Source organism: Salmo salar, chromosome ssa03 (assembly GCF_905237065.1).
Source record: "Salmo salar chromosome ssa03, Ssal_v3.1, whole genome shotgun sequence".
NCBI lineage: Eukaryota > Metazoa > Chordata > Actinopteri > Salmoniformes > Salmonidae > Salmo > Salmo salar.
Genome location: NC_059444.1, coordinates 22,413,616 through 22,440,301, shown reverse-complemented (window position 1 = coordinate 22,440,301; position 26,686 = coordinate 22,413,616). Strand labels below are relative to the sequence as shown.

Below are 26,686 nucleotides of genomic sequence, written 5' to 3'. Positions count from 1 at the left end.
CTCAGATTGCTGCCCAAATAAATGCTTCACAGAGTTCAAGTAACAGACACTTCTCAACATTAACTGTTCAGAGGAGACTGCGTGAATCATGCCTTCATGGTCGAATTGCTGCAAAGAAACCACTACTTTGCTGGTGACACTGTCTGTGATTTATTTAGAATTCAAGGCACACTTAACCAGCATGGCTACCACAGCATTCTGCAGCGATACGCCATCCCATCTGGTTTGCGCTTAGTGAAACTATCATTTGTTTTTCAACAGGACAATGACCCAACACACCTCCAGGTTCTGTAAGGGATATTTGACTAAGAAGGAAAGTGAGGGAGTGCTGCATCAGATTACCTAGCCTCCACAATCATCCAACCTCAACCCAAGATGGTTTGGGATGTGTTGGACTGTAGAGTGAAAAACAGCCAACAAGTGCTCAGAATATGTGGGAACTCCTTCAAGACTGTTGGAAAAGCATTCCAGGTGAAGCTGGTTGAGAGACTGCCAAGCGTGTGCAAAGCTGTCATCAAGGCAAAGGGTGGCTACTTTGAAGAATCTAAAATATAATATATATTTTGATTTGTTTAACACTTTTTTGGTTACATATGTGTTATTTAATAGTTCTGATGTCTTTATTCTACAATGTAGAAAATAGTAAAAATAAAGAAAACCCTTGAATGAGTAGGTGTGTCCAAACTTTTGACTGGTACTGTATGTACAGTGTATTTATGTGTGTGTGTGTTTGTGAGAGCATGCTTGCATTTGTTTGCATGTGTGTGTGTGTGGTGGGTTAAAAGGGGAAGGGGTGATGGCGGTGGCACTAAGACAGGTGGCACATTCCTGCCAATGAGCCTCCTGAGTATCAGGTGGCAGAGAGGGATACAATGGCCTGCACACGTGTCTTAAGGAATGTGTTATCACAGATCCAATACACTATAGCTGTACCAAATCACAGCACTACAGCTGTACCAAATCACAGCACTACAGCTGTACCAAATCACAGCACTACAGCTGCACCAAATCACAGCACTACAGCTGTACCAAATCACAGCACTACCGTTGTACCAAATCACAGCACTACAGCTGAACCAAATCACAGCACTACCGTTGTACCAAATCACAGCACTACAGCTGTACCAAATCACAGCACTACCGTTGTACCAAATCACAGCACTACAGCTGTACCAAATCACAGCACTACCGTTGTACCAAATCACAGCACTACAGCTGTACCAAATCACAGCACTACCGTTGTACCAAATCACAGCACTACAGCTGCACCAAATCACAGCACTACCGTTGTACCAAATCACAGCACTACAGCTGCACCAAATCACAGCACTACCGTTGTACCAAATCACAGCATTACCGTTGTACCAAATCACAGCACTACAGCTGCACCAAATCACAGCACTACTGTTGTACCAAATCACAGCACTACCGTTGTACCAAATCACAGCACTACAGCTGTACCAAATCACAGCACTACCGTTGTACCAAATCACAGCACTACAGCTGTACCAAATCACAGCACTACCGTTGTACCAAATCACAGCACTACAGCTGTACCAAATCACAGCACTACAGCTGAAACAAATCACAGCACTACAGCTGAACCAAATCACAGCACTACCATTGTACCAAATCACAGCACTACAGCTGAACCAAATCACAGCACTACCGTTGTACCAAATCACAGCACTACAGCTGTACCAAATCACAGCACTACCGTTGTACCAAATCACAGCACTACAGCTGTACCAAATCACAGCACTACAGCTGTACCAAATCACAGCACTACCGTTGTACCAAATCACAGCACTACCGTTGTACCAAATCACAGCACTACAGCTGTACCAAATCACAGCACTACCGTTGTACCAAATCACAGCACTACAGCTGTACCAAATCACAGCACTACAGCTGTACCAAATCACAGCACTACAGCTGAACCAAATCACAGCACTACCGTTGTACCAAATCATAGCACTACCGTTGTACCAAATCACAGCACTACAGCTGTACCAAATCACAGCACTACAGCTGCACCAAATCACAGCACTACCGTTGTACCAAATCACAGCATTACCGTTGTACCAAATCACAGCACTACAGCTGTACCAAATCACAGCACTACCGTTGTACCAAATCACAGCACTACAGCTGTACCAAATCACAGCACTACCGTTGTACCAAATCACAGCACTACAGCTGTACCAAATCACAGCACTACAGCTGTACCAAATCACAGCACTACAGCTGTACCAAATCACAGCACTACAGCTGTACCAAATCACAGCACTACCGTTGTACCAAATCCCAGCACTACAGCTGTACCAAATCACAGCACTACCGTTGTACCAAATCACAGCACTACAGCTGTACCAAATCACAGCACTACCGTTGTACCAAATCACAGCACTACAGCTGCACCAAATCACAGCACTACCGTTGTACCAAATCACAGCACTACAGCTGCACCAAATCACAGCACTACCGTTGTACCAAATCACAGCATTACCGTTGTACCAAATCACAGCACTACAGCTGCACCAAATCACAGCACTACCGTTGTACCAAATCACAGCACTACCGTTGTACCAAATCACAGCACTACAGCTGTACCAAATCACAGCACTACCGTTGTACCAAATCACAGCACTACAGCTGTACCAAATCACAGCACTACCGTTGTACCAAATCACAGCACTACAGCTGTACCAAATCACAGCACTACAGCTGAAACAAATCACAGCACTACAGCTGAACCAAATCACAGCACTACCGTTGTACCAAATCACAGCACTACAGCTGAACCAAATCACAGCACTACCGTTGTACCAAATCACAGCACTACAGCTGTACCAAATCACAGCACTACAGCTGTACCAAATCACAGCACTACAGCTGTACTAAATCACAGCACTACCGTTGTACCAAATCACAGCACTACCGTTGTACCAAATCACAGCACTACAGCTGTACCAAATCACAGCACTACCGTTGTACCAAATCACAGCACTACCGTTGTACCAAATCACAGCACTACAGCTGAACCAAATCACAGCACTACAGCTGCACCAAATCACAGCACTACCGTTGTACCAAATCACAGCACTACAGCTGTACCAAATCACAGCACTACCGTTGTACCAAATCCCAGCACTACAGCTGTACCAAATCACAGCACTACCGTTGTACCAAATCACAGCACTACAGCTGTACCAAATCACAGCACTACCGTTGTACCAAATCACAGCACTACAGCTGCACCAAATCACAGCACTACCGTTGTACCAAATCACAGCACTACAGCTGCACCAAATCACAGCACTACCGTTGTACCAAATCACAGCATTACCGTTGTACCAAATCACAGCACTACAGCTGCACCAAATCACAGCACTACCGTTGTACCAAATCACAGCACTACCGTTGTACCAAATCACAGCACTACAGCTGTACCAAATCACAGCACTACCGTTGTACCAAATCACAGCACTACAGCTGTACCAAATCACAGCACTACCGTTGTACCAAATCACAGCACTACAGCTGTACCAAATCACAGCACTACAGCTGAAACAAATCACAGCACTACAGCTGAACCAAATCACAGCACTACCGTTGTACCAAATCACAGCACTACAGCTGAACCAAATCACAGCACTACCGTTGTACCAAATCACAGCACTACAGCTGTACCAAATCACAGCACTACAGCTGTACCAAATCACAGCACTACAGCTGTACCAAATCACAGCACTACCGTTGTACCAAATCACAGCACTACCGTTGTACCAAATCACAGCACTACAGCTGTACCAAATCACAGCACTACCGTTGTACCAAATCACAGCACTACAGCTGTACCAAATCACAGCACTACAGCTGTACCAAATCACAGCACTACAGCTGAACCAAATCACAGCACTACCGTTGTACCAAATCATAGTACTACCGTTGTACCAAATCACAGCACTACAGCTGTACCAAATCACAGCACTACAGCTGTACCAAATCACAGCACTACAGCTGCACCAAATCACAGCACTACCGTTGTACCAAATCACAGCATTACCGTTGTACCAAATCACAGCACTACAGCTGTACCAAATCACAGCACTACCGTGGTACCAAATCACAGCACTACAGCTGAACCAAATCACAGCACTACCGTTGTACCAAATCACAGCACTACAGCTGTACCAAATCACAGCACTACCATTGTACCAAATCACAGCACTACAGCTGTACCAAATCACAGCACTACCGTTGTACCAAATCACAGCACTACCGTTGTACCAAATCACAGCACTACAGCTGTACCAAATCACAGCACTACCGTTGTACCAAATCACAGCACTACAGCTGTACCAAATCACAGCACTACAGCTGTACCAAATCACAGCACTACAGCTGAACCAAATCACAGCACTACCGTTGTACCAAATCACAGCACTACCGTTGTACCAAATCACAGCACTACCGTTGTACCAAATCACAGCACTACAGCTGTACCAAATCACAGCACTACAGCTGCACCAAATCACAGCACTACAGCTGCACCAAATCACAGCATTACCGCTGTACCAAATCACAGCACTACAGCTGCACCAAATCACAGCACTACAGCTGTACCAAATCACAGCACTACAGCTGTACCAAATCACAGCACTACCGTTGTACCAAATCACAGCACTACAGCTGTACCAAATCACAGCACTACAGCTGAAACAAATCACAGCACTACCGTTGTACCAAATCACAGCACTACAGCTGTACCAAATCACAGCACTACAGCTGTACCAAATCACAGCACTACAGCTGAAACAAATCACAGCACTACAGCTGAACCAAATCACAGCACTACCGTTGTACCAAATCACAGCACTACAGCTGTACCAAATCACAGCACTACCATTGTACCAAATCACAGCACTACAGCTGTACCAAATCACAGCACTACAGCTGAACCAAATCACAGCACTACCGTTGTACCAAATCACAGCACTACCGTTGTACCAAATCACAGCACTACCGTTGTACCAAATCACAGCACTACAGCTGTACCAAATCACAGCACTACCGTTGTACCAAATCACAGCACTACAGCTGTACCAAATCACAGCACTACAGCTGTACCAAATCACAGCACTACCGTTGTACCAAATCACAGCACTACAGCTTTACCAAATCACAGCACTACAGCTGTACCAAATCACAGCACTACAGCTGTACCAAATCACAGCACTACCGTTGTACCAAATCACAGCATTACCGTTGTACCAAATCACAGCACTACAGCTGCACCAAATCACAGCACTACAGCTGCACCAAATCACAGCACTACAGCTGTACCAAATCACAGCACTACAGCTGTACCAAATCACAGCACTACAGCTGTACCAAATCACAGCACTACAGCGGGTAGGGCAGGCTTCTTCTGGATTCACAATGTGTGTGTGTCCCAAACGGCACCCTTAATCAATCAATTAATCGAAAATATTTTATAAAGCCCTTTTTACATCAGCATTTGTCACAAAGTGCTTAACAGATACCCAGCCTAAAACCCCAAACAGCAAGCAATGCAGATGTAGAAGCACAGTGGCTAGGGAAAACTCCCTAGAAGGCAGGAACCTAGGAAGAAACCTAGAGGAACCAGACTCAGAGGGGTGGCCAAATGTAACTGTACAATGTCTACACTTGAATATCGGGTCACCTCAACCTCACTGAATTAAGCCCACTGTGTATGACTGAATTGCAGGCCACAGTAAATGACAAACCAAACACAGTTTGTCACGGTTGTTGCTGTTCTGATAAACTGCAACAAGACCGTTATTAGATCTGAAATCACTCATCCAGAACTCAGGAAAATCAGTTCTCTCTCTGCTGCAAAATACGATCACGTGATTTGCATGCCTTAAATTACATTTTTGATATGCAGTTCAGGAATTAAGTCAACAGTGTAATTGTCTGCTGTAAAGGTCAGGGTGTATTTGTGCATCTCAAATGGCACCCTATTCCCTATATAGTGCACTACATACTGTAGGGATCTACTACTACAAAAGGGCTCTTGTCAAAAGTACTGCACAATAATGGGAATAGGGTTTCATTTGGGACACACTCTTGTCTGGGACAGGGGATTGTTGTCATATCACTTTGGGTTGTAATTCCTCTTTCCCGTAATAAGATTTGGAAAGTGTTGCATTAGCACCTTGAAGTATAAATAGCCTTCATATTGTCTATTGCACTGTGGTAACAAGAGGGCAGTTCACACAGGAGTAATAGTATTTAACTGTCCCAAAACAGAAGAAACAACTCCACAAGATTATAAACAGATTATAAACCGTCATCAGTTAGACAAAACCCCTATGAATCAGTTCATCCAAATAAACAATAAATAAAATAGTCATTATTTGTCAAGCCAGACACAAATTCTATGCAAAATAATGTCACTAGGCCTGTCACAGTAAACAATTAGCTAGTATTTTCCCAATGGTTGTGTATTATAAAGGTTTGATCTGATTCCTCCGCCAGGTTTAGGCTCAATATTATTATCATTGTTTAATTGCTACACCGTTTGAACAGCCTCCTTTCTCCTCTACTATGATCAATAAGACTGCAGCCTTTCAACATTACATACACATCAGCCAACAGGACAATATTGCTTTCCTCTGAACCAGATCTCTAATTAAAAAGATAAGCAGACCCATTTGAAGCTCACTTTAATAGGCAGTTTCTTGTTTCTAGGAGTGAATATTGAATAGAGCCAGTCAGATCGACAGAGTCATTGGTGCCGGGTGTTCATTCAGTTTCACATAGATTATTTGAGGTAACTATGGGAATTCCCTGTCTCTACGATGTTGGATCAAGACCATAAATGCAATCTGTACATTCTTAGATAAAAAGGTGCTATCTAGAACCTAAAGGGGTTCTTCAGCTGTCCCCATTGGACACAGGTGTCAAACTCATTCCACGGAGGGCCGAGTGCCTGCGGGCTTTTGCTCCTCTTTCGGACATGATTGATGAATTAAGGTCACTACTAAGGAACTCCCCACACCTGGTTGTCGACGGCTTAATTGAAAGGAGAAAATGTAAAACCTGCAGACACTAGGCCCTCCATGAAATGAGTCTGATACCCTTTCCATAGGAGAACCCTTTGAAGAACACTTTTTAGTTCCAGGTAGAACCCTTCCACAGAGGGTTCTGCATGAAACCCAAAAGAGCTCTACCTGGAACCAAAAAGGGCTCTCCTATGGTAGGGGTGTCAAACGCATTCCATGGAGGGCCTAGTGTCTGCTGGTTTTTGTTTTATCCTTTCAATTAAGACTTAGACAACCAGGTGAGTGGAGTTCCTTACTAATCAGTGACCTTATTTCATCAGTCAAGGACAAGGGAAGAGCGAAAACCCGCAGACACTCTTCCCTCCGTGGGATGAGTTTGACACGTGTCCTATGGGGACAGCCTGTCACAGGGGTCGTGGAATGGAGACCAAGACGCAGCGTGGATAGTGCTCATTCTTAATTCTTTAATGAAAACACTTCAAACAGCAAAACAGGAAAACGACCAACAACAGTCCCGTCAGGTACTACGACTAAAACGGAAAACAACTACCCACAAACCCCAAAAGAAAACAGGCTGCCTAAGTATGGCTTCCAATCAGAGACAACGAAAGACACCTGCCTCTGATTGGAAACCATACCCGGCCAAACATGGAAAAACAACACATAGAAAGAGAAAACTAGAACACTCCCACATAGAAACAGAAAACCCAAAAACCCACACAAAACAACCCCCTGCCACGCCCTGACCATATTACTATGGCAAATGACCTCTTTACCTGGTCAGGATGTGACTGTTTTGGAACCCTTTTTTCTAAGAGTATATGATGCACTTTACATTGAACAAATGCAGCCTTTGTTTTTGTCAGACCACATGGCAGCCACTGTCCATCAGGAACGAGATAGGAATGAGTTTCATCATGTGATGTTGATCCCTTCAGCAGGAAGGGGAAATGGGGTGTATGGCCTGAGGTGAGCCATAGGCTGTGTACCAAATGGAACCCAATTCTCTATAAAGTGCACTACTTTTCACCAGAGCCCTATGGTCCCTAGTCAAAAGTAGTGCACTACACAAGAAATAGGGTGTCATTTGGGATGTGAGCCACATTGACCTACATCACCCATGGCCACATACAGATCAATTTGAACCTCGATCCAGGGGGTGAGAATGAGCTGAAGACTCGTCTCTCATAACCCATACATAATTCACCCATTCCTTTCTTCCTTTCATGATGGGAAGAAAAATAAACCCTTTCAATTTCCAGACAGATCTGTTCTTGCCCTTTGGAAAATACTTGATCCATTAAAAAAGAATGAACAGATCTGTTCTTGCCAGTGGAAAATACTTAATCCATTCACGCAGAATGAGACAGAGTAATGTCCATATAGTTCAGGTAGGAAAACACATAAGTGGCACATTGAGTCAGTACAACCTCATATGAGAATAATACAGGTCCTAGGCTGCCGTGGGCACATGCATGTGATGCATACAATTATTGGATCAATATGGATGTTACCAATAAGATAAATGCCTAATCTTACCAAAACCTAATTTATAGCTACATACATACTGTACATACATAATTAGAGCTGGGACGAAATATCGAAAAATGACCGACATTGATTTTGCTACACAACGTTCCTGCAGATGTTTCTGTTTTCTTAAACCATTATTTGGACAACAGTAATAGCCTATGTGTAACCGATGTGAAATGGCTAGCTAGTTAGCGGGGTGCACGCTAATAGCGTTTCAATCGGTAACGTCACTCGCTCTGAGACCTTGAAGTAGTTGTTCCACTTGCTCTGCAAGGGCCGCGGTTTGTGGAGCGATGGGTAACGATGCTTCGTGGATGTCAGTTGTTGATGTGTGCAGAGGGTCCCTGATTCGAGCCCAGGTAGGGGCGAGGAGAGGGACAGAAGCTATACTACATATATGCAGTATGTTGATTCCTGCTATGAAAGCATCTGCCTGGCCCTGTTTCACTGTTGGCTGCTTTGTGAGCGAGACACTCATGCGCCCGCTGAGCGGAGGGCGCCATTTGCGCTGAATAGGCCTACATCAAGTAGCCTAGGCCTAGCACTGGAAAGTTCTGTTGGACATTATATTTACTGATAGATTAATCAATTAGCCTACATGGCTATCAAGCAACAATATCACATTTAGAGTTAGCAATCTAGGTAAAGTGTTTTGAGTTCCCACTTCCTCAGGTGGTGAATAGTATAACATACGCCAATAGTCGTCGGCAAATTCATCTCTGAAGAGCCAAAAATAAATCTGATTATATTGGATCCTATTTTGACAGTTCGTACATCAAAATATCAATCATGCATTCCCTGGATATGTTAGATGAAATAGCTTACTTTTTAATCATGCTGGAAGCTATAGTCTTGGCACTGGAAAAAAACTGCCACTAATGGAAAGTAGGCCTAATTGTCCATAAAACAATAATATACAGTATATCTTTGTATTTATCGAGCAAAATAGTTAGGTTTATCATAATATGATTTTTTGTTCATATCGCCCAGGTCTAACATACAGTTGAAGTCGGAAGTTTACATTCACCTTAGCCAAATACATTCAAACTCTGTTTTTCACAATTCCTGACATTTAATCCTAGTAAAGAATTCCCTGTTTTAGGTCAGTTAGGATCACCACTTTATTTTAAAATGGTTAAATATCAGAATAATAGTAGAGAGAATGATTTATTTCAGTTTTTATTTCTTTCATCACATTCCCAGTGGGTCAGAAGTTTACATACACTCAATTAGTATTTCGTAGCATTTCATTTAAATTGTTTAACTTGGGTCAAACGTTTCAGATAGCCTTCCACAAGCTTCCCACAATAAGTTGGGTGAATTTTGGCCCATTTCTCCTGACAGAGCTGGTGTAACTGAGTCAGGATTGTAGGCCTCCTTGCTCGCACACACTTTTTCAGTTCTGCCAACAAATTTTCTATAGGATTGAGGTCAGGGCTTTTTGATGGCCACACCAATACATTGACTTTGTTGTCCTTAAGCCATTTTGCCAAAACTTTGGAAGTATACTTGGGGTCATTGTCCATTTGGAAGATGCATTTGCGACCAAGCTTTAACTTCCTGACTGATGTCTTGAGATGTTGCTTCAATATATCCACATAATTTTCTTTCCTCATGATGCCATCTATTTCGTGAAGTGCACCAGTCCCCCCTGCCGCAAAGCACCCCCACAACATGATGCTGCCACCCCCGTGCTTCACGGTTGGGATGGTGTTCTTCGGCTTGCAAGCATCCCCCTTTTTCCTCCAAACATAACCATGGCCATTATGGCCAAACAGTTCTATTTTTGTTTCATCAGACCAGAGGACATTTCTCCAAAAAGTACGATCTTTGTCCCCATGTGCAGTTGCAAACCGTAGTCTGGCTTTTTTATGGCGGTTTTGGAGCAGTGGCTTCTTCCTTGCTGAGCGGCCTTTCAGGTTATGTCGATATAGGACTCGTTTTACTGTGGATATAGATATTTTTGTAACTGCTTCCTCCAGCATCTTCACAAGGTCCTTCGCTGTTGTTCTGGGATTGATTTGCACTTTTCGCACCAAAGTACGTTCATCTCTAGGAGACAGAACGCGTCTCCTTCCTGAGCAGTATGACGGCTGCGTGGTCCCATGGTGTTTATACTTGCATACTATTGTTTGTACAGGTGAACGTGGCACCTTCAGGCATTTGCAAATTGCTCCCAAGGATGAACCAGACTTGTGAACCAGACTTTATCTGAGGTCTTGGCTGATTTCTTTTGATTTTCTCATGACATCAAGCAAAGAGGCACTGAGTTTGAAGGTAGGCCTTGAAATACATCCACAGGTACACCTCCAATTTACTCAAATTATGTCAATTAGCCTATCAGAAGCTTCTAAAGCCATGACATCATTTTCTGGAATTTTCCAAGCTGTTTAAAGGCAAGTAAAAATTACTTGTGTCATGCACAAAGTAGATGTCCTAACCAATTTGCCAAAACTATAATTTGTTAACAAGAAATTTGTGGAGTGGTTGAAAAACGAGTTTTAATGACTCCAACCTAAGTGTATGTAAACTTCCGACTTCAACTGTACATACATACATACATACACACACATACACTAGTCCTGTCAATAGATCATGCAAAGACACTACCAATAAATCCCCCCAGTGCCTGGTGATTTGGTGCTTAGTCTCTGGGATGCAAATGAAAATTATGAGGAGGACGATCAATTCTAATCTGGCGCTCTAATCCCGCTCGGAATTAGAAAGGAGGAATAGAAGGAGTACATTAATTATAGACAAAAAGTACAAAAGCAGGGAGCAGGCCTTTGAAGATGCAGAGCCTTAAATGTCACCCAGCAGCTTTGATGTTCCTGGGCTGCCTTTGTCTCTCTGTTAGAATACATAAAACGCTCTAGAACAGACAGACAGAAACCCCAGACGGGTTTCAATGGGACATTTCATGTTGGCTCGAACCATCAAACGCTCTTCACCTCCTACTGTAATCTTATGGAGACAGCTACAGTACCTCTACCTTTCAATGGCGAACAGCCATTGTATGGACCTGTAATGCGTGTATATGGGAGGCGAAGTCAAGTGCAGGAGAGCGGAGTATAACAAACAGGTGCACTTTAATACCGGTAACCAAATGACAGCACATAACACATACAAGTGCCAAAAACACGGTCTAAAACAAAAGTGCAACGCCTGACTATAATCCACGTAACAAATAACAATCACTCACAAATACAACATGGGGAACGGAGGGTTAAATAATAAACAAGTGATTGGTGACTGAAGCCAGGTGTAATAAGACAAAGACAGAACAAATGGAAAATGAAAAGTGGATCGGCGGTGGCTAGAAAGCCGGTGACGTCGACCGCCGAACGCCGCCTGAACAAGGAGAGGGACCGACTTCGGCGGAAGTCGTGACAGGGCCAAGCGTTCTCTATCACTCACTCAGCCAGGACACGTTGACATTTGAGAATCACACTGTAGAACATACTGCGCATACTTATAAAAACTACAGTAATAACATATTGTTGAAGCCATCAATCACTACGTGTTATGTTACACATTCAAGGTAGGCATCAATATTTTTCAAAATGAGGAAATTACAAGAAAGATGTCTTATTCTGGGAACAGAACAGTACATACAGATACTTTGGTATTATCCTAAATCTTTAGCCTACCTATGTGCAACTACAGGGAACTGCATTGGTTTGTGTGTTAACGTTTCGAGGGGAACACAGCTAGCTGGCTATATGCAGCATGCAGACAGACAGACAGCCTGCCTAATCCTAGTGAGTCAGTCTGCTTTTCTCTCCTACTCTATCTGCTCTGATGAGTGAAGGAGCTGTGGAGAGAACAGAACAACACTTGAATGCGGCTGTAATCAAGGTCCATACGGTGAAGTGGGCCAATCAATTCAGCTGTCTGCTTCTGTTCTCATCAGGGATCTCAGAGCCCACTACGAGTAGCGGGCTGCTGCCTGATCAGGCCACTAAAGGTGAGCGAACAACAGGAGCATTTCAACAGCCTCTAATAACGTTCTTCACTGCAGAGAGAAAGAGAGAGAGAATGAGAGAGAGAGAGAGAGAGAGAAACCATGACTAGGAAGTTTGGAGGAACATGGCTTTTTTACTGCCCCAGAGAGAATACTGTCATGGGACTCTGCATGGGACTCTGACAAGGGACTCTGCATGGTGTTTTATCCATCCTGCAGTAAAAGCATAGTGATAGTGATGGAATAGTACATTTCATACAAATGGTTACAGAAACACCCGTATTAATGTTATGTTATACCATGGCATCAGTGGCGGTCGGTGCCATTTAAGATGAGGGAGGATGATTACATTTTTTTTATGAGCATGGCATATTTATATTACAGCATATTGGATGACTGTCATTCATATTCATTCACCCAGTTCAATGTAACAGTGATAGGTTTAGGCTACTACATGATACTCAAATTTTCCCTATACCCATTATGAGGTTGCTACAACCTAGCCTATGAATGAAAGTTTACAACGTAGGTACACAGCTCGAGAGAATTTTGAGTGATCAAGATGACAAGACAGTGACACATTCAATACCGCCTTGCACACTCTTGCCTGCATCTAGCTGATCTAGGGTGTAATCACTAGTCCAACAGTTGCAAATGAGTGTTTCTATTGGACAAATTCAGGTATGTTTATCCCCGTTTCGTTACGTTTGCTTCCGTTTAAGAAACTTTTTTCAACAGAATTGGCGGAATTAATATACCCCTGATCAAACGCAAAAAGTTCACTTTCATAGCAGCCACATAAAAAAGGCATGATCACTTTGCTCATTGCATATATAATTCCTTCTCGCAACTATCTACACGCTCTCCTCCTCTCACCTTTTCCTTTCGCTTGTGGACTACAATCCTGCAGTACAGTGTACAGTCAGATAGCAGTTACACCAGTGTGCCCCGGGCTCAGGCTGGGCCACTCAAGGACATTCAGAGACTTGTCCTGAAGCTACTCCTGCGTTGTCTTGGCTGTGTGCTTAGGGTTGTTGTCCTGTTGGAAGGTGAACCTTCGCTCCAGTCTGAGGTCCTGAGTGTTCTAGAGCAGGTTTTCATCAAGGATCTCTTTGTACTTTGCGTCGTTCATCTTTAGCTTGATCCTTAATAGTCTCCTAGTCCCTGCCGCTGAAAAACATCCCCACAGCATGATACTGCCACCACCAAGCTTCACCGTAGGGATGGTGCTAGGTTTCCTCCAGACGTGACTCTTGGCATTCAGGCCAAAGAGTTCAATCTTGGTTTCATCAGACCAGAGAATCTTGTTTCTCACTGTCTGAGAGTGCTTTAGCTGCATTTTGGCAAACTCCAAAATGGCCACTCTACCATAAAGGCCTGATTGGTAGAGTGCTGCAGAGATGGTTATCCTTCTGGAAGGTTCTTCCATCGCCATAGAGGAACTCTGGAGCTCTGTCAGAGTGACCATCGGGTTCTTGATCACCTCCCTGACCTTGGTCAAGGCCCTTCACCCCCTTTTGCTCATTTTGGTCGGGCAGCCAACTCTAGGAAGAGTCTTGGTGGTTCCAAACTTCTTCCATTTAAGAATGATGGAGGCCACTGTGTTCTTGGGGACCTTCAATGCTGCAGACATTTTTGGTACCCTTCCCCAGATCTGTGCCTCGACACAATCCTGTCTCGGAGCGCTATGGACAATTCCTTCGACCTCATGGCTTGGTTTTTGCTCTGACATGCACTGTTAACTGTGGTACCTTATATAGACAGGTGTGTGCCTTTCCAAATCATGTCCAATCAAAATAATTTATCACAGTTCATCACAATCAAGTTGTAGAAACATCTCAAGGATGATCAATGGAAAAAGGATACACCTGAGCTCAATTTTGAGTCTCATAGGAAAGGGTCTGAATACTTATGTAAATAACTTATGTTTTTTTTATTTTTTATAAATTTGATTAAAAAAATCTGTTGTAGCTTTTTCATTATGGGGTATTGTGTGTAGATTGAGGATGTTTTTTTATTTAATACATTTTAGAAAAAGGCGTAAAAAAGTGTGTAAAAGGGGAAGGGGTCTGAATACTTTCCGAATTAACTGTATATCAGCACGGTAAAATTCAATGGCTTATATGTTCTATGTTTGAGCTGTTTTTGAAAGCAAGAGTCGAATTGAAAACATTATTGGCATTGCTGAATTCGATTTTCATAATAGCAAGCTAGGACTGATGGTTTGGTTAGCTAAATTAGCAAGTCTATTTGGTTACCAAGGTAACTACTGTAGCTATGTAGTAAACTTGCTAGCTTGTTACTTCAGTGGATGTTGAACACATTTCTACCTGCAAATTAACACATTTCTAGCGGCAAATGTGCTACATTTTAGCCATGGTATAAAAGGGATAATCAACGCGGGGCTCTATGCATTCTCTGGAAAACTCCTTGGAAGGTTAGTTCCAACCCTGCTAGCGCGTCATCGAACACCCCTCCCACGTCGTTCATTATTTTCCATTGAACGCATATCCCGTCATTGATTATCCCTTACTTATGTTATGCCATCATCTTCATATGTGAACTAGACCTACATCCAAGCTTAGAGCATCCATTCACACATCCCACACATACTGCCTTTTTAGCACAGAGAAATAGACCGCAGCAAAATGGAAGCTTTCCCTCGACCTCTCTGTCTCCCAGACAGCCAGTTGCTGACTGCCATAGAATGATGCAAGAGTGGAACCATGCAGGCAGCAGAGCCAGCATGAGATCCAGTCAATCAAGCCATCTGTAGGAGTTCTGAGGCTCAAATGGCATGCTTTTGCCTATATAGTGCACTATATAGGGGAATAGGGTGCCATCTGTAGGAGTTCCGAAGCTGGAGGTCCAGAAGCAGGGCCTACACAGAGGCAGCATCCCAAATGGCACCCTATTATATAGTGCACTACTTTTTAACCAGAGGGAACAGGGTGCCATTTGGGACATAGCCACAGTAGAGCTGTCAGCTGTGAGAGTTGGACTCTGAGAGGCCTGCCCAGAGAGGGCTGGCTGAGGACCATGACGCCTGCGTTGCCATTGCTGCTGAACAAACTCAGCTTCCACACAACACCTGTGTTCCACCTTCTCTACAGCAGGACTCACAGATGCTCCCAAAGCTCTGGTGATGCCACCACACACCTCACACCCTCTCAGCTCTCTCTGAAGTGACTGAACCATGGGGAACACAAACGATCGGGGTCTCGCTAGTAGGGATTTCACAGAAATCACAAAACACAACCACCATCATCCGATAATAGAGAATAAAGATGAACCACCAACCTGTTAATTCAATAAACAACAGGAAACCCTATTTTCGTCATTTTATTTTCCACTAATTTGGTTTGAGCACATTTTTACCAAAATCTAGCTATTAGCTGCTAGCTAGAGAAAATCCTGAATTGACTATCCTTCAGCATTAGATGAGAACTGATCAACAGGCATGAAGCTACATGATGTTAACTTCATTGGATCTGGTGGCTCCTGTAGGGCTTAAGTGGGCCCATAGTCCCACTGGGGAGACTTCCAATGCAATCACACAGGAAATCAATGGAGACAATTTAAGAGTTGAATCGAAACAGAAATTGCTGATGACAAACAGTCAGTGTGTGTCCCAAATGGCACCCAATTCCTTATATAGTGCACTACTTTTAACCAGGGCCCATAGGGCTCTTATCGAAAGTAATACACTATAGGGAATAGAGTGCCATTTGGGATGCAGACTTGTTGCTACTGATGAGGATTATGCGAAAGGGAACCACGGATTGGCCTGCTTGGGGGGAGTAGTTTGGAGCTGGAAAATGTGTTTTTATACACTAATGTGTTAGGCTTCTATGTTGTACGGTCAAAACAGACAAGCATACAGGGATTTAGGAAGACCTCAAAATGTAATGTATTTGGTACTTTTATGGTAGGCATGCGACTTCTCTCAGATAACGCAAAAGCCTAAGCTGCCGCTGATGATAACCATAGAGAAGTAACGTTACGACAAGATTTTCAATGCCATGTCACAAATTTCACTTTGTACATCAACATCATGCACGTTTACAGAGTCACACGGATTACAATAAATTAGCTTAAACAGGTATACATTATATTCCCTTTTTCTGTAGAGCAGCATGGATGATTTGTCACGAAACCAGGACAAAAAAAGACCATGATTTTGGAGACAACATTTAATCCATAGAATGGTCGTTTGGAGGAAGGTTTGTTGACATACATTTCACATTTGTATTTCAAAGCATAATTGAGAAATAATGAATCAAAGTTGGCATTTTTATGACATTTTGGCCTTACCCAGGCCTACTTGAATACTCCATAACGTTTCATATGTAGGTGTTAGTCAGCGCCCTAAAGCTAACCGCTAAGCTAACCGCTAAGGCTTTCTCCACATCAATAAGGAGAAGATAAGTTAGGCAGATAAACCACATTACTTTTTCCTAAAGAGCCAGGTAATTAGATTTGACATTTTGACAGCTGTCAGCATTATGAGATCTATACTAAACCACTGAACTGCGAAAAAGACAAGAAAAGAGAGAGAAAAAATACAACCAATAGTCTTTGTAATAATCAGAAGAATTGGGGTCTCATTTCAACTCCTGTATTAACCAGTGATCAGAAATGACTCATGGTTCATAGTGGATGAGGCGATTGAGATTCAAGGCAAGGTTAGGACAAGAGGCTACCAGAGACAGGAAGTGAATAAGAATAGGTGTAAAGCAGAAAAACGTTGTTGGATACACCATATTCAAAACAACAACAGCTCTGTCTGCATAAGTGAGGAACTGACAGAAGAAAAGCTGGTTGATAGATGTATGTGAAAAATATCATAATGATCACAGTTTCTTGACTTTTTAAAAGGGGTCATTCCATCAATTAGCATACAAACTCAGTCATTCACAGATGGGAAACCGCCTTTATAACTTATTGAACTGTGTGTGACCTCAGTGACAAAGACTTATTTCTATGTCAACACACAAATCACATCTCACATATTACACTCAGCCAGTGAATGAGTAACTAACTATTGTCAGGGAAGACAATGCATTTACTCCTCTTCATAGAAAACATAAGAGACTCAGTTTAATGGTTAATAATGCACAATCAGTCAAACCATTTGTGGCTTTAAAAATATATTTGACTACACAACACATACATGCATTCTATGCTGGATTTTTTTGAGGGACTCTTAAATTAATGATACATAGCTATTGATTCTTGAAGAATATATCTTAAACACGCCTCGTGAGCATACTTGTTTTACTCCACTGTTTGTTAACAACAACATGCATATCTACAGCAGCCATCTGAGGCTGATAAGGGTTGGGTTTCAGATAAACAGCATGGTGGTGTGTGTCTGTGTGTCTTTCTGCTTTTTAGTGTCAGTGGTCCTCAGCTGGTGTCCTCCTGCTTAAAGTGCTAATTACGCTGCCGGCTAGCCTGACCCTGACCTCCAGCCCATAGAGAAGGCCGGTTCTCACGGCCGGGACGCACCACTGGAAGTGGCCTTTGGGCCTGCCACTCCCCAACATTGTAGTGCGCATGAATAGGCCTGACAATGAGGGTCATCACCCCGCTGCCCACCATCTTGACATCCCCCCTGACAATGGCCCTTGCCTGGCCCTGGGTGCCTAACAATGGTCGGGTACGCGTGACAGAAGCTCCACTCCAGGACTCTTTACTCAGCAGGTCAGGGCCATACAGGGCTGCATCCCAAATGGCACCATATTCCCTATATATTGTGCACTACTTTTGAACAGGGCCCATAGTGCTAGTCCTATGGGCCTTGGTCAAAAGTAGTGCATAATATATAGATAATAGGGTGCAATTTCGGATGCAGACTGGGCCATGCTGCTGCACCTCTTTGTCAGACAGCGAGCACCCTGCTCCACCATGGACCTGGAGGCTGGCTCTTTATCGATCAAGTATTGTTCATATGAAGGAGAAGAATGATAAGGCTGACTTCTTTGTCCAGCCGGTCCATGTATGTGTCCTACATTTCCTATATAGTGCACTACTTTTGACCAGGGCACTGGTCAAAAGGGTCTCAAACTGCTTAAAAGATGGGCACACAGATTTCTCCAATGCATCTGGAAGAATCTGTAAAATGATGATAAAATGATGGCCTTGTATTGCTTAATGTCTCAGAAAAACAACAGAAACTGGGGATATTGAAATAATCTCTGCCCATATTCTTGGTGAATATGACAAATGATGCTTTAAATACAGCAGCTCACCCACAGTACTGCATTTGAGGTAAGAGGCAGAGGTATTTCATTTTGAAGTGCGGTTCTGTCAACTGTTTGCATTAATATCAATCAAGGCTCATCCATGACCTCTCAAAACAACTTAGTCGCAGCACTGGAAATGAGAAACGAGGGCACGAACAAGAACAACAGCACTTTCGAAACAGGTGGGTGAAGTAGCCATTACATAATCACATCATCAAGAGTGTGGACTGTGGAGTTCAATTATCAAAGCTGTCATCAATAAGGGAAAAAAACAAGGTTTAGCTATTCATGTAACTTGTGTGTGTGTCTGTGAGTGCGCGTGTGTAGGTGATTTGGAGGAGGTAGTCTCAGCCAGGCCCCAGCCAGGGATCATTTGAGAATCTAGCCAGGTCCCTTCCTGGGAATGACATTCCATTTATATTGCTATTCCCTTTACAGTGTGCACTACTTTTGACCAGAGCTAAAAAGTCCTATACAATAATGGCAAGCATCTAATATTTATCTAAGACAGTCGGGAAAAACATTACCTTCTCATATTTATATCCATATTTTCCTGGTACCTGTTGAAGCAGCCCTGCACGTTTGTCAGTAATACTAACCACATACAGCTGAAATACAGCTATTCTCTCTAATTTCCATGGAATCTTTGACAATGCATATCTGTACTTAATTCACCATAGAGGAATGTGATTGGTGCATAGTACAGAGGTCAAAGCTACAGCAGATTACACTGAAGGGAGGCTTCCTAAGAACGCTTAATGGATGTCATTCTGACTTTAGTCTTCTTCCCAATGACACACATCTCCATTACCAGTGGTCTTTACAGAGAGCTTTCAATAGGAACCCATCAAAACTGTGAACTATACTCAGCAAAAAATGAAACGTCCCTTTTTCAGGACCCTGTCTTTCAAAGATAATTCATAAAAATCCCCAAAAATTCACAGATCTTCATTGTAAAGGGTTTAAACACTGTTTCCCATGCTTGTTCAATGAACCATAAACAATTAATGAACATGCACCTGTGGAACGGTCGTTAAGACACTAACAGCTTACAGACGGTAGGTAATTAAGGTCCCAGTTATGAAAACTTAGGACACTAGAGAGGCCTTTCTACTGACTCTGAAAAACACCAAAAGAAAGATGCCCAGGGTCCCTGCTCATCTGTGTGAACGTGCTTTAGGCGTGCTGCAAGGAGGCATGAGGACTGCAGATGTGGCCAGGGCAATAAATTGCAATGTCTGTACTGTGATATGCCTAACACAGCGCTACATGGAGACAGGACGGACAGCTGATGGTCCTCGCAGTGGCAGATCACGTGTAACAACACCTGCACTGGATTGGTACATCTGAACATCACACCTGCGGGACAGGTACAGGATAGCAACAACAACTGCCCGAGTTACACCAGGACCGCACAATCCCCCCATCAGTGCTCAGACTGTCCGCAATAGGCAGAGAGAGACTGGACTGAGGGCTTGTATGCCTGTTCTAAGGCAGGTCCTCACCAGACATCACCGGCAACAACGTTGCTGGACCAGACAGGACTGGCAAAAAGTGCTCTTCACTGACGAGTCGCGGGTGATGGTTGGATTCGCGTTTATCGTCGAAGGAATGAGCGTTACACCAAGGCCTGTACTCTGGAGCGGGATCGAATTGGAGGTAGAGGGTCCGTCATGGTCTGGGGCGGTGTGTCAAAGCATCATCGGACTGAGCTTGTTGTCATTGCAGGCAATCTCAACACTGTGCGTTATAGGGAAGACATCCTCCTCCCTCATGTGGTACCTTTCCTGCAGGCTCATCCTGACATGACCCTCCAGCATGACAATGCCACCAGCCATACTGCTCGTTCTGTGTGTGATTTCCTGCAAGACAGGAATGTCAATGTTCTGCCATGGCCAGCGAAGAGCCCGGGTCTCAATCCCATTGAGCACATCTGGGATCTGTTGGATCAGAGGGCTAGGGCCATTCCCCCCATGTCTGGGAACTTGCAGGTGCCTTGGTGGATGAGTGGGGTAACATCTCACACCAGACACTGACTGTTACTTTTGATTTTGACCCCCCCCTTGTTCAGGGACACGTTATTCAATTTCTGTTAGTCACATGTCTGTGGAACTTGTTCAGTTTATGTCTCAGTTGTTGAATCTTGTTATGTTAATATAAATATTTACACATGCTAAGTTTGCTGAAAATAAACGCAGTTGACAGTGAGAGGACGTTTCTTTTTTTGCTGAGTTTATTTCTCTGAGAGTAAACAACAAAAACGTTGGCATATTTGATGAAAGGTAAAATGTCAATTTCAGATCCAACATGCTCCACTAAAACACAAGAGATTTCTTTTTTTTGTAAAGTTATATATGAAGAGTTTATTTCCAAATGCTTTATCCACCAATTTTTTACATTTGTGTTTTTTCATAAGAAATGATTGCTTATTGGTACCTTTATGTGTGTGTAAAAAATATTCCTGTCCTCAGATTTTTTATTCATAGATTTTAGATGTGTATAACAATTGGTTTTGTTGCAAAACTCTATATATCAATTGTTTAGCTGGAATGGAATGTTCGTATCCTATACATTTAAATTCAACACATCATAAATCTAGCCTCATGCTATCGTGTTTGGTGATTAGAGTTGGGCCTAGTCCCAAATGACACCATATTCCCTATTGTGCACTACTTTTGACCACAACCTAGATGAGATCTCATATTATTGTACAGATCATTTTTTTGTATATAACGATGTTACAAATGTATCATTTGTGCAGTTCTTTATATTATTATAATCTTCTTGTCACATTTGACAGTGTAAAAACTTGCAGTGCTCCCGAGTGGCGCAGCGGTCTAAGGCACTGCATCTCAGTGCAAGATACGTCACTACAGTCCCTGGTTCGAATCCAAGCTGTATCACATCAGGCTGTGATTGGGAATCCCATAGGGCAGCGCACAATTGGCCCGGCGTCGTCCGAGTTTGGCCGGGGTAGGCCGTCATTGTAAATAACAATTTGTTCTTAACTGACTTGGTAGTTAAATAAAAATATAAAAGTGTTACTATTTTCTCTGAGAGTTAGGCGGATATATCTTGTTTTGCAACAAAATGTGATTGTTTGTCTCTCTGAAATGAAACTATCTAGTGATAGGTTTCAAATCAATACATTTCTGTCATTTAACACCAATCTCTTTTATAAGTTCTTTAAAAAAAAACTTATTTACCAACATTTCTGAAATTGTATATATAGCGTTTTGGAATGAAATTCTTCATACATTACATCACATTTATCTATCAGAAATGCTCCGACCTACCTGCTACATTGGCCACATCTGCGGTGCTGACGTTCTGGGCATTAGGTCGTACTCTGAAGGTGACAGCTGGGCCTACCACTCTGTAAAAAAAAAAATATATATATTTTTAAACACAGACACACACACACACACACACACACACACACACACACACACACGCACGCACGCACGCACGCGCGCACACACACACACACACACACATTGAGATGAGACACTCCAAACACAAGCAGGAATCTATTTTTCATTGTGGCGAAGCATTATTTTCTACCCTCTTGCCTTAAAAAAATAGCTCCCCTCATTAAAGCAGAGCCGTACACACACGGTGCTTGAATACTATTTCACCTCTGGCTTCCCCGCCTGTTAGATTCCCTGTTGCCAGGAGCCGCCGGATACCCGCCTGTTAGATTCCCTGTAGCCACAGGAGCCGCCGGATACCCGCCTGTTAGATTCCCTGTAGCCACAGGAGCCGCCGGATACCCGCCTGTTAGATTCCCTGTAGCCACAGGAGCCGCCGGATACCCGCCTGTTAGATTCCCTGTAGCCACAGGAGCCGCCGGATACCCGCCTGTTAGATTCCCTGTAGCCACAGGAGCCGCCGGATACCCGCCTGTTAGATTCCCTGTAGCCACAGGAGCCGCCGGATACCCGCCTGTTAGATTCCCTGTTGCCAGGAGCCGCCGGACACCCGCCTGTTAGATTCCCTGTAGCCACAGGAGCCGCCGGATACCCGCCTGTTAGATTCCCTGTAGCCACAGGAGCCGCCGGATACCCGCCTGTTAGATTCCCTGTAGCCACAGGAGCCGCCGGACACCCGCCTGTTAGATTCCCTGTAGCCACAGGAGCCGCCGGATACCCGCCTGTTAGATTCCCTGTAGCCACAGGAGCCGCCGGGGATACCCTCTTGAATCTCAATGTGCCTCCAGGCATTTTACAAACAACAAATGACAAGGACGGGGGGTTTTGGTCTACAATGAGATACACATGCCTAATGCTTGTCCCTTCACCGACAGTCATAGGGACAATTTCTGATGTACAGAGCTTTATGAATTTTGTGCGCAATGAAAAGTGCTGTACAAATAAAATGTACAAATATTATTTTCCCCTCACAATGTATTTCCAAAGAGCAAAACTAGGGTGACACTGGCCAGGTACTATATTGAGCTTAAAATGGCTAAAAGGGATGAAGGAGGGCATGGGTGAACCACCCTGAATACAAACAGGTAATGGCAACATATTGAATATAAAACGCTGGACATTTTATTGAACAGAAAGTGCTTTGCTGTATGTTGAAGTCAAAGACTCAGAATGTATCCAGACAGGAGGTTAAGATCTCTAGCAATGTGTGGAGAGTACCTCAACCAGCAGCCAGCCATTCAACCATAATATTATATTTACCTCCGTAAATCTCTAGATGTATAGATGTATCCCATATATTAGGAAATAGATCAACCTGCCATAGCGGTCTATTAGCGGTTGAAGAGGAATATCACTCACTGTGACTTTCTAACACATTGATATGTTCCCTGACAGCCGCCCAATGAACGTTTCTCAAAATTCAACACAGCAAAAGTAAAAAATGACTTTGTGGTTTTCAAACTGAAGCTCATGCTTTTCTTTAGTACAGTATTACTCCACTGTCGAAGCGAAACACTCAATATTAGTCTGTTAGAGCACAAATATAATCATTCTTTTTGACTGGCCAGTTACTGTACATTACAACATCAAGTGTCGGAATGTCAAACTGTCATTGTTCATCAACCATCATAATCTAGATTCTCCTGTGAAAGTAAATGAGTCCTTGTCTGTTCAGTATTATATAGACTGCATTACCAGCAGCCAGCATAGATGCATCTCCCCACCTAGTGGCTATTCTTTGAAATGAGCTGAAGTCAGACATTACGTCACCCCCATTTCTTTTCAAATTGGAGTCTGACTGAAGTCAGTAATGGTTGCACAACAACTATTATTCAGAGGGAACTAATGCTAGATGGTTCTAAAGCAAACCACCCACATTGGCACATCAAAACTAACGTCTCTGCTTTCAACCGCTCAGGCCTGACATGATCAATTCCAGATATTATGAGACGATTCTGGCAGTCTCCTCTGTCAATCATTAGTCATAACAAATAATAATGGATATTTTGATTGATTAACTTGTGTGTGTAATGTTTGGCCTTGTGTCTTGCATACTGTGTTAGTACTACAGTTACATTGAATTACCCTGTTTGTATGCATCTCTATTTTCCTTCAATATGAAAAACATGATAGACACTCATTTCAAGGCCCTACAGGACTAAGTCATGCTTACACAAATGAGTCAACATGAAGGGTGAGAGGAGCCATGCTGGGAGGGCCATTCTCCCAGGCTCCTAGGTGGAGTCGTGGTCTAGGAGTGGCAGCGGTTAGCTGCAAGGAGCAGGAAATAAAATAAGCGTGGAGGCTTCGACAAATTGTCCAGACTGCGCCCCCTGTTGGGCCGGCTCGGAGCTCTAACAAAGGGCCCCTGGCTCTCTCCCACCCAATCTATCACTCTCCCATACCAACGCCCTTTCAGCTCCAGAAAGGGATAAAGACAAAAGGTACATTAGTCCGGCCCTGTAGGGCCACCCATGAGCAGTGTAAAGCGCCCTAGTGCCGTGAGGTGCTTCAGAAACAATGTCATTTTCAGAACCTTACAAACAGGGTCACATGATACACAGTCGACCAATCACTACCTGTACCGCCAACAATCAAGCTTAGTAGTTAGAAAGACACAAAGGGGGCCTACCAGCCCATACAACACTCTCTTTCTTATGCCTTTCATCAGCATGTTACGTCACCATTGCATTTATGCTGGTAAATTGTTACTGCATACATACTGCTACGCTTATTAAGTATAGCAGTGTATGTTCATTTGATGAATGAATGCATTACAATGACCACAATGTCAGACTTGAACATAAGTCATGAAGAATGTGGCCCATTGTAAAGCTGTGTGTAGTTGTGGGGTACAGGGCATGACAGTTGGGGAAATAAACACATGACAGGTTATGGCATAATGTTTCTATACAACGTGGATATGATTTTCTCTTTGATGTTATTTTGAATGTCATCTTTGAATAATGTGCTTCGGTGCAATATCTAGCTGTGCATTTGTATGTCAAGTGTGTGTAGAGTAGCTGTTGGTGAGAGTATTTGAAAGAGTTGCCACTGAACACACAGACCATCACAGTATGTCAGTAGATTCTCATTTCTGTTGTGGATGGCTTTAAAAGCCTCATTGCATGTGTGTGTGTGTGTGTATGTGTGCGTGTGCGCGAGTGTGTGGTGTTCAAAGTCAGATACCTGCGTGGAAAAACATAATGATTTTGGAGAGAGAGGGAGGTTCATGAAAAGTTCATTCTCGTTAATAAATGATTGCAGCCACGACTCTACAGTATATGGCGCCTCATGTCAATAATGTGCATGAGCAAGTTTCCCATCTTCACCCTCCAGCTCGAATGTTTACAGAAAAAGAATAAGACAAGTGTCCCTGTATATCTTATTTCTCACTAAGGGTGCATTTCTTAAACCTGTTAGACGGTTTAAATGATTTGAGTGTTCCTATTTTATTTTATTTATTTATTTTTGGCAATAAAAGTTTTTAAGTCCCTCAGGTAACGTTTGACATGACATGGTGCACTTGCCAACTAAAATATAGCTGTTTGGTTTTAGGTATTTTTCTACAGTATATTGGATAAACTCTCTCCATGCACTGCTCTGCACTTCAGTCTGCATTATTCAGTGGATGTATACCTATCTACAGTGCATTCGGAAAGTATTCAGACCCCTTTTCTACATGTTGTTACATTACAGCCTTATTCTAAAATGGATGAAATAAAATAAAAAATTCATCAATCGTCACACAATACCCCATAATGACAAAGTGAGCTTGAGACCGGACTTGAACCTGATCGAACATCTCTGGAGAGAGCTGAAAATAGCTGTGCAGCGACGCTCCCCATCCAATCTGACAGAGCTTGAAAAGATCTTCAGAAAAGAATGGGAGAAACTCCTCAAATATAGGTGTGGCAAGCTTATAGCGTCATACCCAAGAAGACTCGAGGCTGTAATCGCTGCCATATGTGCTTCAACAAAGTACTGAGTAAAGGGTCTGAACACTTATGTACACTACCGTTCAAAAGTTTGGGGTCACTTAGAAATGTCCTTGTTTTTGAAAGAAAAGCACAATTTTTTACCCTTCAAAATCACATCAAATTGATCAGAAATACAGTGTAGACATTGTTAATGTTGTAAATGACTATTGTAGCTGCAAATGGCAGATTGTTTATGGAATAGCTACATAGGCGTAGAGAGGCCCATTATCAGCAACCATCACTCCTGTGTTCCAATGGCACGTTGTGTTAGCTAATCCAAGTTTATAATTTTAAAAGGCTAATTGATCATTAGAAAACCCTTTTGCAATTATGTTAGCACAGCTGAAAACTGTTGTCCTGATTAAAGAAGCAATAAAACTGGCATTCTTTTGACTAGTTGAGTATCTGGAGCATCAGCATTTGTGGGTTCGATTACAGGCTCAAATGGCCAGAAACAAAGACCTGTCTTCTGAAA

The 26,686-nt window shown here is 43.0% G+C and overlaps 1 protein-coding gene across 2 annotated transcripts in view; it reads right to left on the bottom strand.

Moving 5' to 3' along the window:
* The window catches only part of LOC106599468 (receptor-type tyrosine-protein phosphatase N2), a 151,987-nt gene that overhangs the window by 77,489 nt on the left and 47,812 nt on the right, over positions 1-26,686 (bottom strand). For both annotated transcript variants that reach the window (XM_014190720.2, XM_014190723.2), the window contains one exon: positions 22,097-22,176. In XM_014190720.2, coding sequence (XP_014046195.2) covers positions 22,097-22,176 — 80 coding nt within the window. The remainder of the gene's footprint in view (positions 1-22,096; positions 22,177-26,686) is intronic.